The 19,736-nt window shown below is 31.1% G+C and overlaps 1 protein-coding gene and 1 long non-coding RNA gene across 2 annotated transcripts; one reads left to right on the forward strand and one right to left on the reverse strand.

The window, feature by feature from the left end:
• The first annotated feature begins 9,235 nt into the window (after positions 1 to 9,235).
• On the forward strand, positions 9,236 to 11,852 carry LOC120283377 (proline-rich protein 4-like). The gene is made up of 2 exons (XM_039290046.1): positions 9,236 to 9,488; positions 10,849 to 11,852. The coding sequence occupies exons 1-2, from the start codon at positions 9,293 to 9,295 to the stop codon at positions 11,604 to 11,606; spliced, it is 954 nt and encodes a 317-aa protein (XP_039145980.1). The 5' UTR covers positions 9,236 to 9,292; the 3' UTR covers positions 11,607 to 11,852.
• Positions 11,853 to 18,747: 6,895 nt separating this feature from the next.
• LOC120283509 lies at positions 18,748 to 19,195 on the reverse strand. The gene is made up of 3 exons (XR_005543286.1): positions 19,162 to 19,195; positions 18,860 to 19,069; positions 18,748 to 18,795 (listed from the first exon to the last, which is right to left on the reverse strand). It is a non-coding gene; the product is annotated as an uncharacterized LOC120283509 (long non-coding RNA).
• Positions 19,196 to 19,736: the final 541 nt, after the last annotated feature.

A 19,736-nucleotide genomic window follows, 5' to 3' on the forward strand; every position in this document is an offset into this window, starting at 1 on the left:
TCTTCCTCTGAGATCTCAAGTGAAACCTAATATATATGAGCCTGGGATGTGTGCTCAACGCTTGACGCATTACATGTATCACTAACAACATAGACCAGAGGTAAACCTATCATATTCTTAATGTCTAGTGTGGTCATAGTTTGGGGTGTATGAAGAAGGAATCTCCTTTGTTTTCTGGTTGTCTCAGCCCTTTATTTGTTCTGCAGGATAACAATATTGACTTCTGGAGAAAATTTGTGGCTGAGTATTTTGCTCCTAATTTGTGTGTCTCTCTCTATGCGAGTGGCTGCCAAACCATTGGTGTTTTTCCTCAGGTATGATCAGCTAAGAAAGATGTCTTCTAAAATTCAGTGGCTTGTGGCTTGCTTTACGGCTATTGACCTGGTGTTTTAGTTTTTTCTTTATTTAGAAAAAATAAAGATCTTGTAGATTTCTTAAAGTATGCTCAATAATCTTGGGGATTTGGTGACAACAAGAATTCGCATTTGAAGAAGTTGGAAAATGCGTTGGAAAACCTACAACTCTTCAAGGCCGACTTGCTTGATTATGACTCGATACTAGCGGCAGCCGTAGGATGTGAAGGAGTCTTCCATGTAGCATCTCCTGTTCCCACAACCAAAGTACCTAATCCCGAGGCAAGTTTCTGTCACACGTCTAGTTTTGATATCTGAATTTGATGGACACACAGAGCTCTCATCTTACTTAATTATTTCACTGCTCTAATAATGTGTGTGTGTGTGTGTGTGTTTCCGGGTGTATCGATTATCCGAAAAATATTCTGAATTTTCTCCTTTCATTTCAGGTTTTTCTTACTTTCTTAGAACCAATTTAGCTGCTGTTGAGACACTATCTATTTCATTCAATTCCTGTTTACTAGGTACCAACCCTTTTTTTTTTCTTGCGCGCTGATAGGTTTGATAATCCTATGACAACAGTACTGAATTAGTATCATTGCATGCATAGATGGATCAGTTAATTTATTTAATCTCCAGATCTTGTAGATTTCTTAAAGTATGCTCAATAATCTTATCATTGTATGTAAAAAATAATTAGTTGTCTGACGCATGTCAAGCTGAAAATTTATGTTTGAGGGATTTTGATAAAACTAATTGTTTGATTTCATGGTCAGTATGTAGCTATACTATTTTATAGTTGCTAGTCTGAAGTATGAGATTCATAATCATGTGAAAGCCTAAGAAAAGGCTCCCTAACAATCAACATCCTATAAATAAAGAAAGAAGACATAAGCATAACTTGGAACATTACCAGGTCATGCCCAGAAGAACATGTAAATGCAATAATGAAGAAAGAGGACAAAATAAAACCTGATTTTGACTCAAAGGCCTTTGCCCCCAATTGTTGCTTTGTCTTGTTTTGTTCAAATTAGCTCCTAGTATTTTCCATAAGAAAAAAAGAATGATCAGAAATCACTACCTCACTATAAGTAACAGAATTTTGCTCAAGCAAAATGTTTAATTAAGGAAGACACTATGCTAAATAGCCAGCAGAGTGTATTCCTTCCTGCTTACCTCGATAGATATTGTAGCACCTGATGTCGCGCCAATATCATACCCATAAAGCAACCCTCCTAAAGCTTTGAAAAGAAACCTAAAGCTTACAAGTCATAAAACTCCACATAGATGAATGAAATTTGTAGATGGTATTTTAAAAAGAGATACTTCATGCATCATATTACAACTTCTGTAAAATATTGTGGCTGCAAGGATCAACATATTATAACCCTAAGCTAAAGGAATATATAAAAAATCTCCTGCTTAAAACAAAGTAAAAGTTTACTAGAGTCTGCATCCATGATTCTCAGAAGAGAAAATTTCATATAAACTAATGAGGAAGTTTTTTTTAGCCTTGCAAAAATTCAACAACAAAAGAAAATATATTATGAAAAGGAAGTCAAACTAAATGACACAAGGTGATGGAATGTGCATAATGGTGACACAGAAAACCTCCATAATTCATGCAAAAAATACAAAGTATTATACAGCTAAGATGCTCAGGTCACAAGTACTGTAGATAAATAAACAGTAAAATAGGTTCATAGCATGAAAAAAATACAAAGAATTATAAGATGCTCAGGTCACAAGTACAGTATATAAATCAACACTAAAATAGGTCCATAGCATGCAAAAAATACAAAGAATTATACATCTAAGATGCTCAGGTTGTAAGTACTGTAGATAAATCAACAATAAAAGAGGTTCATAGCATGCAAAAAATGCAAAGAATTATAGGATGTTGATTGGAGGCTTATTGATTGATTGTTGGATCAATCAATCAATAATGGATAATTAAATCTTTGATGGAGGAGACAAGGAAAGATAATTAAATCAAATTAATATGTGTAAATAATGGATATATATTTAGTAAATGTATTGCATCAATACTTGTAGATACTAAGAATGATTAATGTCTTGACTTTTCAGTTTCCAAAATACATGCAAATAAGAACAGTATTATGATGTGAAGGGCTCTTCCACATCCCTTTGAAAATACAGGAAAAGGTTTGGAAGAAGAAAGCTATAAAGATACCAAAAAAATGGACTTATTTTCAGAGAAAGGACCTGCAAGTTGTAGGATTGCATTACTTCTGTTTGTGACTTTTCATGTTTCCTTTGATTATTTTATATATAATTATGTGGCACTTAGGGATTTATCCCAATCCAGGCACCTAAGTGGGAACTATCCCTTCAATAAGTCTATTCATGATAGCTATTGCAGCAAGGTAAGCATAAAATATTTTTGATGACATGAGCTTCTTTAATGTCTCTTATGTTAAGATGTCAGTGCTTTTGCTATTTTTTTTTGAAGTGTTGTTCCAAGAAAGCAATGAAGAGGAATCAATGGACATTGCCATGTCTCTGGAAAAAACCATGTATGGGTGAGTAGATGGGTACTTATTGATTGATTGTTGGATCAATAGAATTGTTTATTATGATCTTTAAAATAATGTTCACTGTTGTGGTGTATAGCATGGAGCTAAACTCATTGTAGTTGTCACTTATGAATTTAATAAATGAGAAAAAATTGTATCAAGATCTCAATTAGTGGGCGTGTTCGGTGGGTGGAGGCAGTCAAATCAATATATCAAACCATAAAAAATGGAGTTTGTTTAACTGAGAACTCACCATCTTTGCCTTTTCTTAAAAACCTAGCAAAAAGCAAGCAAATCACCACAAACTCTAGTCCAGCTGCACCTCCAACAACAATGGCCACTGTCTTCCCCGTTGCCCTAATTAACAAATCAAAGATTAAAAAACATGGAGAAGAAGATTAAATCAAGAGAACACCCTAACACATCCCCAAAAAAAGTAACGTGGTTCACTACATCTTTATCTCAAACATCAAAATGAGAAACAGAGACCAGACCATAAAAAACCCTAAAATACAAAATCATATCAAAGCATAGATCTAACAATAGCTCCATGCATAGACCTTCAAAACTAAATCAGGGACTACATCACTCAATTACAAGATAAACTTTAAACAACTCCCCCAAAAATGGAAACCAAATGATCAAAATCAGTGGAATCACTATTAAAAAAAACAAAAATAAAATAAAATCAACAAAGAAGATCCCAAAAAAAATTAAGGAAAAAACCCATAATTAGATACACTAAAAAAAATTGTAGCTAAAATTTTCAAACAAATGAAAATGGATCTACAAACGCTTAGATCTCTCAAAATAAAAAAAATAAATATCCCCTAATTATCAAAAATAATTTTCAGAAAACCCCGAAAAAAAATTCCTCAAAAGAAGCTTAGATTTCTCAAGAGAGAGAGAGAGAGAGAGAGAGAGAGAGAGAGACAAACAGACAGAGAGAGAGAGATCCCGATCATGGCCAGCAGGGTTCTCTCAGATCAAGCTCCGGCGGCGGCTACTGAAGGTCCAACGGCAGCGAAACAATGCAAAACCACATTTATAAAAATCTATCCATAATCTAAAACCTAGAATCACTACACTTGATCTAAAAGGTATACTAAAACCTAGAATCACTAACCTGAACATCACATTCATAAAAAACCCTCAACAAAGCACTTGACCTAATCAACCATTCATAAATCTAAGGGCAAAAGGAAAAAACCAGTTCTAGTGCCTCAACGTCGGCTGGAGACCGGAGGGAATGAAGGGAGGACTGAGGAGGGGTTTAGGACTCACTGGCGACGGTGCTTCGGTACATCGAAGATCAGCACCCGGCGGCGATCGTGTGAGTGAGTGCTCGGCAGCGCGGTGGTGCGGCGAAGCTCAACACCCGCCGGCGACCGTGTGAGTGATTATGGAGAGAGGGAGTGAGAGAGTGGAGAGTGAGTGGAGAGAGAGAGAGAGAGAGAGAGAGAGAGTTTTTTTTTAATTTGAGGGTTTTTTGTAAACCGGTTGTATAGTTTAATAAAAAAAATTCTAACATAATTATGGAGACGGTTTTTAAAAACCCCCTCTAGTAAACTGCTTCTAAAACTGAAAATTGGTGTAGTGACGGTTTAATGAAAGACCAATTCTATGTATGTTATTGAACTGGAGTGACACATCGTTCCTGGTTAAACAAGTTGAACTAGCCAGTCCAATCTGGTTTTAAAAACCATGACTATGCCCATAATCCTTGAAAAGCACTCTATATTAGCAATCTAAGTTAAGTGGATAACTTAATTGGATGGCCATAAATCTCTGGATATTATGATTAATGTATGGCTCTAAATAGTTCGCAGCCTCTCATGAGAACTATAGATGGCCCGCTAGCTAAGCTAGTGGAATCGCATCATGAGCCTTTTTGAAGTTATTTTTTAAAATATTAAATCATTAGGAGATCATAAACAAATCAAACTATTTTGTTGTGTTTCTTCGATTTTAATGATTATGGTTTTTACTTATAATTCTTGACATTGAAAATTTAATATAATGAATAAAATCCTAATCCTAATAAATTCCAAACAATTTCAAAACAGGATTGCTTTGACATAACTTGATGGAACTTAATGGGAATAATCTATGTAAAAGACTAGATCTTCTTATTAAAATTTCTTGGCAAACAAAAGAAAGCAGAAATGCACATGTACTTGAATCCACTAACTTGGACAATTAGGTCTTCTCGATCTTCTAACTAATGTATGTGTTCTTGTACTTGAATCCATTAACATAGATAGTCGGGTCTTGTAAATCTTTTAACTTATCGCACGCAGAGAGAGATGAGAACCTTAATTTGAAAAAAAAACTATAATTTTGAATTTTAATTATTAGCATGCATTAGTCAAAAGGACTACATTCTATTTATAAAAATTTATGGGGTTAATTATAGATTTGTCTATCATAGACTTGACAATTTTATTCAAGGAATTCTACACATTATTTTGTAAATCCACACATTTAATATAGATAATTAGGATTTTATCAAAAAATTATTTAAATCGTTGCAATTAAATTCTTTAAATTCAAATATGGTGATATATACAATTATTAATACAATTCGTGTACTTCCATACAACTTGATACTTATATTTTGTTAGATCCCCACATAATATGTAGTCTATATTCAAACACTATGAATTAGAGAATAATGTATTTGCTATCACGGTAATAACTTAGCGGTTAAAACATTTTATTCTCATAAAACAGGTTGAGAGTTTGACTTAGAGAAAGGCACGGGCCGGTTGACCAAGCATGTCGTGTCCGGGTCAGTTTTTGACTGGCCCGTGCAACAGTACTAACCCGCCAGGCCAGGTTGACCCGGTGAATCACGGGTCTGCTAAACATGACCCAGACTCGGCCCGACAGTTCCTCAAACCTGCCGGGTTCGGGCCCAACCCTCCAGACCGCGGTTTTTATTAAAAACTCAAAATCATTGAGATGAGAATTGAACCTTGGTCACTTGTAAAAACTTCTCACCTCGTAGGCATCCTTTCCACAATTATTTTCTATCATTGTTGTTAAAACAAATTAAACTATATTTCATATTAAGTTTTTTTAAATAATTTTTAAAAATAAAAAATTAATTCTAATGAATTAGAAAAAGTGGAGACAACTTTAAAAATTTGAAAATAATTTTGAAAAAACATATTGCACTAAATTCATTTATCTATCTAATTAAACTATATGTACTTTTTTTTATGTGATAAATATTAGTTCTTTAATTTTTTTATTAGAGTTGTGACTCACTTATTTATCTATATCTATTAAGATCTATCTAAATTTTACTTTGGTCTTGAATTCTAAGGTGTTATCTTTTATACTCATTATGTTTGTCAATGAAAGAAAAAATAAGTCTCTTGTCTAATGTGCGGAGTGGTGAGGGTTCTAATCTTCGTTGTAGGAAACAATTCACGAGTGATGTTGCACCCCACATTCACACGCCTTAAAGTTAGATGCTCGTCGCCCTTTTTTTTTTTTTAAAATAATAACACTAAAACACACTTTTAATTATATATATAAATTTATATTTTGATGAAGACAATTAAGAATTTGTTAAGTTCAACATGTGTTTACTTGTATTAAATGTATGTTTATAAGCACAAAATACACATAAATGTGTTCAACATGTGTTTTCTCCACAGGTTAGTGATACTAGTTTTTCAGTTAGAGCATCACATTAAGTTGTCAAGGTCATGTGTTCAAATTTGTGGAGAGGCTACTTTGTTCTCAAATTTTTTTTAAAAAGAATGGCAACCCGGTGGGTTAACTCAGTGTACGAAAACAGAACCCATAACCGGACCCGTTATAGTGCTCGCCAGTTACGGATTGGCGGCCCCATCTGGCAGGTTTTATCGAGCCAAATGACAGCCCGTGCTCCCTCTAATTTGACTTTTTTTTTTATGCCATAGTCATGCATGATTATGGCATAATAGTAAAAAAGTATGTGTTTGGGAGGTTTCTCTAGCTTCATGGAGTTCCTATTTAAAGCCGCTCAAATCTAGTTGGCTTGGTTGCTTATTTGCATCAAATCATATTGTAGAGGACATTTTCAATTTACAACCATAAATCATATTGTAGAGGACATTTTCAATTTACAACCATAAATTAATTAAGATGTGGATTTGCCTGGATGAGTACCATACATATCACATGAAAAATGTAAATTATAAGAGAAGCACTTATGATGTTAAATCGTTTCACTTTTCTTCTTTTATTTTTTTCTTATAAACCTCTATAGCTATTTATCCTAATTTATTAAAATAATCCTTCTAAATTCTGGAAAAGTTTAACTTGATTGTTGTTTTTTTTAGTAAGATAAAATAAAACCTTAAATCTCTCCTTTCCTTTTTGGGGAAAAACCAATAGGTGGCATTTTGAAAATAAGAATAAATTAACTAGTTGAATGTGTTTGATAATTTTCTTTCAAGAAACTCATCTATTACTTTAGTTCAAATTTTTTGATGACTTATTAATAGTCCTTTTAAAAAATTCCGTAAAAGTGTTCAAACCAAAAATAATTCATATATACATACATATACACACACAATTATATAATCAAGAGCAAGCTTAGATAAAAATTATTATTTTCATTTTAAAAATAAATTTTTTGACTTTACTAAAGATGCCATGGAACAATATCTAAATTGCATCAAATAAATATATGGTTATATCCATAATATAATGATTTTTGAAAGTTTACAGCAAAATTATAGATTTTAAAATCTTCCATTAAAAAAACTTTCAAACTATTAAACTCAAGGTTAACTTCTAGGCCTTTTAAAAGTAAAAGAACAAATAAAATAATAAAAATAGTTATATAATCACAAATAATTAGTATAATCATCTTTCATATTAGAAGAATAGTGACAATTTCTTTTAGTAAGTGAGAGGTTAAGGGATCAACTCCCTCTCATAATAAGTTAAGGTGAGTGGTTTGCTCATTTTATTGAAAAAAATATCTAGTGGCTATTAACTAATTTTTGAATAATAGACGACAAGCGCCCTTTTTTATGAATAGAAAGCAGATCTAAACAAAGATCTGAAATCCGGATGTACAGTATATGTACAGTATGAGAATAATATAGGAATCTCGGGTGAACAGTGTATGAACAGTATGGGAGAACAGTACTGTTGGGGGAGAGATTTGAACCCATGACCTCCCCTTACACTTTGATGTCATACTTAACTAATTAACTTGAGTGACCACTAAAAGCAAAACATAAGTAAATAATTAATGTTAACAGATTTTAAGAAAATATTTCAAATTATTCATTTAATTAAAATTATAATAAATATGAAATTTAATATTATCTTTTAAATGCAATATCAAAAACATATTCACAAAGCAAAGGCCACCTTTCCCTTCGGATGGTCTTCCACGCCTCCAGGTGCAGCTCTCCGAATAGTTTTGCTTTTATTAAATATCAGCACCAATTATTTCTATGTTCTGTTATTCTCCAATAGGTTTAATTTTTTGTTTTTGAAGTATTAGCACCAATTCTCTTTAATGGCCAAAGACCTCTGGTCAGGTTGTTAGACAAAGGATCCCTAGTGTGTGGGAGGAGACCCAAGATCGATCCTCTAGAAGTGAGTATGAAGAATTAACTCTGCACATATGCTAGATGAGGGTCCATTTGGTTAACTTCATGCCTATGCGTGCACATTCCTTTGACTAGATCGGTCAGGCAATGGGTTGCCATTGTGATTGCATTGAGAGATTAACTTCACACCTATGTGTGCACATTCCTTTGACTAGACCGGTCAGCCAATGGGTTGCCATTGTAGTTGGCTTGGTGAGTACTAAGGTGACTAACACAACTATGTTGGTGATAGACTCCTAACTGATAGTAGCTTGTCCACATTGGTAAAAATAAATAAATAAATAAATAATAAAATAAAAAAATAAAAAATCTTTGAATATATTGTCATTTGCATTCCCTAACTAATTTATCTATCAATATAATTTATCCATTTTTATCATTTAAAATAAAAAAAACACACATAGAAATCCACTAAGAATAGCATGCTATGTCTCATATCCCTCATAGTTAGCTAAAAACAACAGGTACTGAATGCTCAACTCTCATCTCTCTTCCGACAAAAAGCGCAAACACAAATTGTGAGTTTTAGGTGCACTAAAATGATGGTGTTTATGAGAGGAAAAAGTAGGTTTAGAGAATAGACAAGAGTGATCAGCTACTTTGGTTGCATCCAATTAAGAAACCCAAAAATTTAGTTGAAGCCATTAAAGCAGTGCGTACACTACTGTTGCTAGAGAGCTAGAACTCCATGCACTATATAATGCAAGGAGGCGATGCACACTAATCCTGGAACTATAAGCACAAGAAGCTCAGGTGAAGTACCTAGTGTTTGAAAATGGCGGTAAAGCCGCTTGCCAGAGACTTTGGCTTGGTGCTCAGTGTGGTAGTGTTGTTGAGTTTGATGAGCTTGATCAGTTGCTCAAGTAGGAGTTTTAGTGCACAAGAGAGTGGGGTTTTTGCTGAAGTTGTTGGTGCAACTGAGTGCTTGGACTGTGATGAGAAGAACATCAAGCATGAGAATGCTTTTAAAGGTATGTATTCATTCATGGATATAAACTTTGTTTGTGCTCTCTGTGTGTGCGCGCTTTGAATATGTATATATATATATATATATATATATATATATATATATATATGTAAACAGTAAACACGTACACACGATCTGTGTGTGCTCTCTGTGTGCGCGCTCAAGCACCCCATTACTCCATTATATATATATATATTCATAATTATATTATATATATAATTAAAATATTAATCATTATAAATTCATATGGAAGATGCAATTCTTTATTTTAAAAAATTCTACCTCATATTATTTTAAAAAAAGTAAATAAAAATAATAAATTACTATATTAAATAAATTTGATGTTGAGTGATAATAAATAATGTAGCTAGCCAAACATAAATCATCAAATATTTTTATTTTTAAATTTTATATATATAGATTTTTTTATTGAACTTATCAATACATAATTATCAATATTTAGGATATTAATATAAAAATAAAAATAAAATTTAAAAAATGCAATTACTATAGCAAAATCTCTAAAACAAAAGAACATTGCAAATCTCATGGATTGGTGAGTTTTTTCTCTTTGATCAATTATCTCCAAGATTATGTTTTCTTTTCATCATAAGGATTTATCATTTTTTCATGTTTGTTTGATATCTAATTTAATTTTTTTAATTTATGTGTGATTATTTGTTGTGTGAAAATATTTATATTTGTTGAATGATTGTTAGATATTTGTTAAATATTTGTTTCATTATGAAAATTATTGTGAAAAAATGTTATATATTTGTTATGAAAATTTTAATTATTCATTAGATTATTTGTTGAATAATTGTTGTATTTAATAATTGACTTATATATGAATTTGTTTAAAGTTATTTTTTAATTACATTATTTGTTGATTTAGTACTTAACTAGTTGAGTTAATCCTTAATTATATAGATATGATAGCAATTTTACACATAAACCAAATTTTTTAGATGGATATATATTTTATATTTTTAAAATACTAATTATTATAGTCTCAAGTTTGAATTAATAGAATTATTTAAAATTTAAAAAAATTAAATTTAAATTCAACACCCTCTTAATTTTAGTTTTGGTTCCCCCCTGCTTGTCCATCAAGAGAATATCAGATTTGTCTTTGGGAACCACTTGAATGTTAGAGAAACAAAACTAAAGCAATGAAGTTCATTATATAATCTTTCCATCATGAACTTTTGATATTCATGATAATACCAATAAACTCCATCAATAATAAAAATCTATTATCATAAGATAATAATTAAACTAACATAAAACCAAACGTGTATGATTCCAACTGAAGATAATATCTCAACTACACTAAATTCTCACATGAACTGTTTCATCAACAGGACTTCAAATAGCAATCAAATGCAAAGTCATCAACAAGCTGCAAGAACCCTACTACGTGACCAAAGCCACAAGTGAACTCAACCCTAAAGGGGAGTTCATCGTACAACTTCCAGACGATGTCATCGGACACTTAGACGACCTAACCACCCAATGCTTTGCTCAACTCCATGATGCTTCCAACACTCCATGCCCACACCAATCTCCTTCCAACATCATCCTTCTCCAATCCAAACTCAATTCAAACAAGCTCACCTATTCCACCTCCACATCAAAGCTCCCATTCTCCTCATCTACTTGCTCCTCAGTCTTCCTCTTGCACAAGTTCTTCCACCACCACCATATGTACAAAATGCCAAACCCATCACCATATCCGACACCGGTATATGAGCCAAAGCCAAATCCAAGCCCACCACCATCACCGGTATATAAGCCGACACCATATCCAAGCTCACCACCATCACCGGTATATAAGCCGACGCCAAATCCAAGCCCACCATCATCACCTGTGTATAATAAGCCTACTTATGTTCCTAAGTATCCTCCTGTTTATAAGAAGCCACTGCCTCCTATTCCTGAGTACCATCCACACCCTAAGTACCAGATTCCTCCTTCCCATGAATGGCCACCAATGCCTCCTTTTCCTAAGTATCATGCACACCCTAAGTTCCAGCTTCCTCCTTCCCCTCCCTTCTCTTCCCATCACCCACATCACCCTTACTTCCCTCCTAGCAAAGAAGTGGCTCTCCCTAGTCCTTGAGTTTGGCAGCAAATGATGATCTTAATAATAATATATGTATGTTAGTGGTGCAATAAAGGGTTATTGTGTAAGGTTGAGTCTGTTGTAACAGCCATTGTAAGTGTCATATTGCTGCCTTGTAAAACAGCCATGCATGTATGACACTAGTAAGAATTTGAGTTCCGTATGCAAGTATTTGGATTGTATTTGGTTTATAAATTAGTAGAATTTGGGCCTCATCTAGGCATGCTCTCTATTCCACCCTTTTATTATTATTATTTTTTTTTTCATTTTTTATTTTTTCGATGGCCACATTTTATTTGTTATTGTTCATTTTTAAGTATAGGGTCATCATAGTTATATATTTAAATGGAGTTTTATATGTAGCATTCTAGCTAGCTAGAACAGATTATTTTCTCTTGTTATAAACTATATAAATTAGTCCTGAAGGATTTTTATTCATTAGACCATTGCGCATATGTGAATTTACATTTGAAGCAATATAACATAAAATGAACATTATAAAATATAAAACATAATTTAATAAATATATTAAATAAAATTCATGTTATTAAAGTTAATTGGGCGTGATTGTTGGCTACTCAGATTGATTGATTTTGAGTTGCCGAGTTATTGATTAAGCATAAAATTGAAGTGGTTAAGTAAGGCAAATTCTATAGGTTTTCAAGTAGATTATAAAATTATTTTAAATACTAAACTATGTCGAAGATGTTAATCCAATGTGTAGAGTTGGATTGCTAACTTTTAAAGTTTCCAACTAGTGAAAGGGAACATAAGCATCACTACAAGAAAGAGACGGTGGAAAAATCTGTTGTTATAGGCCTCATTTTAGCCTCAATACCTCTATAGTGGTGAATAACCAATTAGTCATTTAATCTTTGGTCACTATATATTTTTAGCAACAAATGTACACTTTTGCAGCTATCACATTTGCTAGGTTAGACCTGCACAATGATCTGAAGCGACGTAAACTTTTGCCGTTATAAGTCCTATAACGATGGAACATTTCTACCGCCATAGATTTTTAAAGTATACTATAGCAGCAGAAAAATCTTCCACTATAGGTCTCGTAGCTCACCCAAAATAATAAATTTTATGAATTAAGATGCTTTAATAGCCTATCAAATTTGTTTCTAATATATATATATATATATATGAGATAACATCAAAGACTATATTAATATTTTAATTCATTAATCTCATACCATAAAAGTTACAAAAATAATAAACTAAAGAACAACTTTTTTTTTTTTTTGTTTTTTTTAAATCCATATACATATTGTAAGAAAACACAAACACATACAAACACACACACACAAATATTATTAGTCTCTCACAACAACTAAATATATACATAGAGACATCAAGGACATGATAGATGGTTGGCTTTGTGATATAACTCACTACAACAAAAGAGTCTCACTGTGATATTTTTGAAACAACAATTTTGATAAGTGTTACTGTAAACCATTAAAATGACTTTTAAGAGATAGTTGTAATAAATGTTGATACACTTTTATTTATTCATACTTTTATAATAACATTTCTACTTATAGTCACAATAGGTTTTTGTTTTGCGATATTTTTGAAGATTTTATGGTCGTTTCAAAGAAATATCGGTACAATAATATTTGTTAAGATGCTTATTATGACCTGTGTAACAAATGTCATAATTTAATATGACTTTTATTACATCAATTTGTTATGACATATTTGAAAATGTTATTTTAAGTTATTATATATATATATATAGATATATATTCAAAAAATATGAAAGATAATTTGAAATAGAAAAGGGTATTCAAGGAAAAATTAAATTGGTAATATTTTGAATTTCAAGAGTGCCAAAAATTAGGCTGCAATTTTTTTTTATGAGCGCAAAAACCTACATGTGCGGCTTATATATACAAGATCTATTAGGCAAGAAAGAAACCCTAATAATGTAAAAGATCAAAAGTAAAGTTCAGAAAAAGTAAGTACCTCGATTTTTCTTTATTTTATAGTATTTTTTCCATTGTTTTCTTGTGATATTATTTAAATATTAATTTTTTGTTTATTTTGATGGATGTTGATAGATGATTAAGTTTTTAATTAGTTTTTGTTATAAAAAGTATGATAATTTTAATTAATCTAAACTTAGGCTGGAGAATATTTTTTTTATAAAAAAAAGAAGATTGAATTTAATTGGGATGAGATCTCCCAAAATATACTCTTTTTTTTTTATTGAAAATTAAAATGTGTTTTGGCTTTTCTCCTTGCCGATGTGATGATGGGGAGGTCATGATATCATGTGGTGGTCATGGCATGGATCTAAGGCTTTAACCCTTGAAATTTCTTTTTTTATTTTTATTTTTTATTTTTTATTTAACCCTAGTTTTATTGAAATTTTAGAGTTAGCTCCGTTTTTATAAAATTTTTATAAGGTTCTTGCTATGAGACACTCATAGTTTTGGTGAAGTTTTGCAATTTTCCCTTTATATATTTTATTTTTTATAAGGTCATCATTATAGTTATGACCCACACATAGGTGATAGGTTTGTTGAAGTTTTATATTTTATCCTTTTTTTCTAAGTTAAATTTTTTAAGGGTTCTTATTATAGTACGAATCATATATTATCCATTTAAAAAAAAAAAAATTTATTTGTATTCTTTTTATGCAAATTATATATTCTTCACTTACTTTTTTTTTTTATATTTCAAATTAGTATATTATTGATTTTAATATGTCATATATGTTGAAATTTAATTTAATTTAATTTTTATTGTTGTATTATGTTGATTTTGTTAAAAAATAAAAATTGTTGTAGGTTGGAGATAGTAGAAGTAGTCCTTGTTCTCAATTAACTATTTCTCAATTTCATTATAACGGTAATGATCCTATTATCATTTTTATAAATTTTATTATTTATTAATCACTTTTATTTTTTAAATTGAATTTGATATCTACTAATGTATTTGTATATTTTATTTTTGCAAATAAGAGACCACCATCATAAATTTAAAGATAATTCCAAGGATTGAAGCCTTAGCTTTATCATAATGTTTGAAAGATATTTCTTTGAGATATGTAGATCATGTTAATATTATTTTAATTAATAATTAAAATTTCAAAATTTAAATTTTAAATTTTAAATTTTAATATTTATTTATCACTTTTCATTTTTAAATTGATTTGGATATCTATTAATGTATTTGTATATTTTATTTTTGAAGATAAGAGGACATCATGATAAATTTAAAGGTAATTCCAAGGATTGAAGCCTTAGCTTTATTATAATGTTTGAAAGTTATTTTTTTGTAGATCATGTTAATATTATTTTAATTAGTGATTATATTTTAAAATTTTATTATTTATTTATCACTTTTCTTTTTTAAATTGATTTGGAAATCAACTAATGTATTTGTATATTTTATTTTGCAAATAAGAGACCACCATGATAAATTTGAAGACAATTCGAAGTATTAAAGCGTTAGCTTTATTATAATGTTTGAAAGTTATTAATTTGAGATTTGTAGATCCTGTTAATAGTATTTTAATTATTGTTTTAGTGCTAGGTTGGATTTTTGTATTTTTGATAAATAATTATAATTACTATTTTATTAGATTATGTAAATTAATTTTATAGATTTAAATTTTATCTCATATTTATATATATAAATTGTATATAAATAATATTGAAATTAGTATTGTGAAAAATTATACAATATTTTTTCAACACTTCCAAATGTTGCATTTCATTGTTATTCACAAAAACTACACGGTTAAAACAACAATAATGAAATGTCGATATAAGAGTTTTAAGAAACACTTAACAAATGCTACTAAACAATTTTTATACAAACATTTATAAATGAAATTTAATTTTAAAACATTTCTAAATATTTTTGTATAAACATTTACAAACATTTAATTTTTGTACAATACCTTTTACCAACATTTAAAAATATCAACTTAAATTGGGATTCACAATTTCTATTTTGTTAAACCAATATTTACAAAAGATTAATATAAGTAATATAAGAGACCTTTAACAAATGTTACTGTAGAATTTCTATAACAACAATTGTAAATGTTGTAATATTTCAAAATTAATGTGATAAAAACTTGTGGCGACACCTGCAAATGATGAACAAAATAAAAAAAGTGTTGCTCAAGCCATATACAAATGTTGGAATAAAATTCATATTGAGACTATTTACAAATGTTGGAATAATATCACAATAAATGTCGGAATATATAGGTACCGAAAGTTCATGGAAATGTCACAACAAAGTATACAGACTATCGCAATTATAACATATATTCGACATTTGTTACAAAAATCGGCATAGAGCTATTGTAATGGTTTTTGGCTATTTTACAACACATGAAAAATGTCACAAAAACCCATTTTTGTTGTAGTGACTACAAGAAAATTATGGTTTTACAATGGATATTTGCAACGGACATATTCCGTTGCACTTTTGCAACAGAATTGGAATAGCTTTGCAATGGCATCGAAAATTTGCAATGGACTTTGCAATGAGACAAAAAATTTGTTGAAAAAAATAGTGGGAGCGATTTTGAAACGGATTTGCAGCCTAATTTGCAATAGATTTGCAACGGATTAGCGATGGCATAAATTTTTGTTACAAAAATATGGAGAGAAGAGCACGGGAGAAACTTTTCGATGACTTTGCAACGGAGTGGTAATGTATACAATAGCGTTATAATTTTGCAACTGGAATTCGCAACAGAATGATTCCGTTGCAAATTTGCAACAAAAATGTGCAATGGAATTATGACATTACAAAATTGCAATAGAATTGTAACAAAATTGCTACAAATTTTAATTTTATTTAATTTTTTAAAAATTTTGTTTATATTATATTATTTGTAGAGTTATTAAATGAACTTTATATCAAATTTTTGATATATATAAATATACCTACTAAGATATTCTAAATTTAATTAATGATAATATACAATACTATATCTTCTCATCTATATAAATATGTTCATATGTTAGCATTTTCATACAACTGACAATCCTTTGAGCCATATTTCATTAGTGGTTAATTGCACCAAATTAGTGTTGTTGCTTACTAATTATTTTTCATTTTAATTATATAATTAACTAACATCCTCTATTAAACAATTAGGACCTGGTACATTAACACAAAAGAAACCATTTGCTTAATTTAAAATTTTTTGGGTTCAAGAGAATCATATTTTCCCAAATGATTTTGAGGAAAGCTTTTTTTTTTTTTATCAAAATTCGATAAATTTAAGAGATATATATATATATATATATATATATATATATATATATATATATATATATATATATATATATATATATATATATATATATTAAAATTGTAATCACATGAGTATTTTCATAATTAACTGTATTAGCCCTACAAATACAGTTTCCATATTAGTAGGTCAGGGACTTTCTAGTAATTTACTAGAAAGTCCCTATATTTATTTACATAGTAAATTAAAGTGTTATTTCTAGTACAATATCAATATTTTAAAGATTATTTAAATATCACATTATTTTCACAATGATATATTTTTTACATCTTTCTTCTCCGGTACAAAATATATATATATTTCATGTGATTACTTATATTTTCAACTACTATATTAGCCCTACTGATACAATTTCTATATTACCTTAATATTTTGGTAAATTTTCTTCTGTGCGTACCTAAGTATGTACTTATTTCACTTTGAGCACCTTATTTCGATTTGTATCAATTTGAGCACTGCAATTTGATTTCCTTACAACGGGAGGGCACTGAGATGATTCCGGTGAGGGTTTGCTGATGTGTCCACCGGAATGCAGCCGTGGATTTTATTTTTCCGTGTCGGATGAAGATGTGGCATTACCAGCTGGATGACTTATCCGAGTGGCGGCCCTTATTGCCACGGAGGATGCCACATCAGCCTCTTCTCTCTCACTCTCCTCCTTTCCCATTCCTTGCCCGTTAGGTTTGCCCTAGAGAAAGCCAGCCGTTCCCCTCCCCTTTGCCGTTTTGCCCCTTCCCCTTGCTTTGCTCGCCAGCCATCCGTCGGGGTCGTCATCTTTGCCTTAGAGAACGCCAGTCACACGCTTTGGCCTCCTCGTTTTGCCCCCTCCAGAGGCTTGGAGAACGCGAACTAACCAGCCGTCCACCATATACCAGATGAAATCCTCTTCCGAACTCTTTAAGATTTTGGAGGACTTTAGATAGTTACAATGTTACTTGAATTTATTATTTGAGTACATTATATTTAGATCATTTTTTTGTATAGAAATTCATGCGATGAATTAGTTGCTTCATCTTCACTATTATTTTTTTGTATAGAAACTACGGAGTTATTTGCTTTTCGAAAATTGTTTGTAATAATTTTTTTGTTGCTATTAATGAAATTTAATTTTTGTGTTAATTGGATGGATGATACAGCAGAAACTTTGATAATGTTTGAATTTCAATTTAACTAATGTGTTGTCTTATCATAATCTGTATTAGCTGAATTGAGTCAGCATTTGTTTAAATATCAATGAATTCAACATGATATTCAAGCCATTTATATCAATACCAAGTTTGTATTTCCTGCATCTTTTTAACAATTACCATTTATAACGATAAGCATTTTCCTAATGAACAAATGACCCTGAGAACTCGATATAAAAATATTGGGATCAAAATTTGCAGTTTTCATTCATATTATGTTAAGTATTCTTGGAGACAAAAATATATATGTTTACAATATTAGAATAGCAGTAGCCTGTCAATAGAAACTAAGCACATCTATTAGTAGGTTTACATTGTCAAAATGCCACTAATATGTCAAAACAAGGTAATAAGATTATGAGACTGCTCTTCAGCTAGTATTTCCTGCAGCTGGTGCAAACTTTTCAATACCAGGAGGAACCCATTCTTTTTTCTTTTTCATTGGAGGTCCCGCTTGAGTCTTGGCTTCCATGTTTTTGTTCTTCATTCTGGGTCTCAACACAGGAGCTGTTGAGGTTGCAGGAGCCTTCTTGCTTGATTCTCTGTTGGTTGTAGGTTCCACAGGATTTGTTACATCATGTTGCTTAGCACCTACAACTGTGTTATTTTTCTTTCCTCCTCCAGTCTCAATTTTGCTCTTCATTGGCCTCCTTTCAGTTTTAATTGGTAAATTCTGGAGAGCAGGTTGCTGTGTATCAATAACCTGCAATTTTGGAAACAGATCACCTATCTAATGTTGTAATTTTTTTGCAGTAATATTACATTACCTGTGATATGGTTGTCACTTGAATTTGTTGAGTTTCACTAGGTTGGTTATTCATTTCTGTTTGAATGACGTTATTAACCTGACAATGTCAAGGAAAACAAATCAGCCATAACAATGTTAAAAAAAAAGGAAATGACTCCAAACATACTAACTGGAAATGTTCCTCCAAAACCTGTGGATCAATTGCATCCATAGGATTATTGGCATTGTCCTGTCGAAATCATTGCAATTATATTACTGGATGGTTAATTCTTATACCCAATACATGAAAATCACATAAGCGGAAGGGGAAAAAGAAATCACCTCAGATTGTTCCACATCATTAGTTGCTGCATCATTTGGCTGTCCTGGTTCATTTTGCAACCTGGCCTATCATATATATATATATATATGGTTACAAATCATGGCTTAGTACTAAATAAAAATTTATTTCATTCAATTCATAAATTAAAAGTTTGCAAAAGGTACCTCAATTCCATGGAATCTTTTTGTTATGGCGGCAGCACCACATATCTTTGCAAGTGATCTTCCCGCCCTTCATCGTCGACCTTTCCTTTGGTGTATCCGACCTCCTCATTTGGCTCTCTCCTCCTCAACATTGTTTTCTTCCCTCTTTTTGTTGTTTACGGTGGAGGTGGGATCATAGGGCTATGGGTACTACTAGGCCAACAACTCCTATCCTATGTGGGATATAGAATGTGGCTATAGATTGCTAGAAATGTGGACACCTTGTAACATTCATCTATATAATTTTCAGGCCCTGTCTCCGGTTGTAATATAATGCGAGATTGCATGAGCACGGGGCACTCAGGTTAGTTGCCACTTTCTACAAGAGCAAGTTTTTTTCTATTCCATCCACCACAAATTGGCCCTCATTG

Source organism: Dioscorea cayenensis, chromosome 19, assembly GCF_009730915.1.
Source record: "Dioscorea cayenensis subsp. rotundata cultivar TDr96_F1 chromosome 19, TDr96_F1_v2_PseudoChromosome.rev07_lg8_w22 25.fasta, whole genome shotgun sequence".
In the NCBI taxonomy this organism is placed as follows: domain Eukaryota; kingdom Viridiplantae; phylum Streptophyta; class Magnoliopsida; order Dioscoreales; family Dioscoreaceae; genus Dioscorea; species Dioscorea cayenensis.

Excerpts from the sequence above, each read along its gene's own strand:
- LOC120283377 (XM_039290046.1), top strand. The coding sequence starts at position 9,293 with ATGGCGGTAAAGCCGCTTGCCAGAGACTTTGGCTTGGTGCTCAGTGTG. Across the intron at positions 9,489-10,848 it reads GCATGAGAATGCTTTTAAAG|GACTTCAAATAGCAATCAAA; the intron begins GTATGTATTCAT and ends TTTCATCAACAG.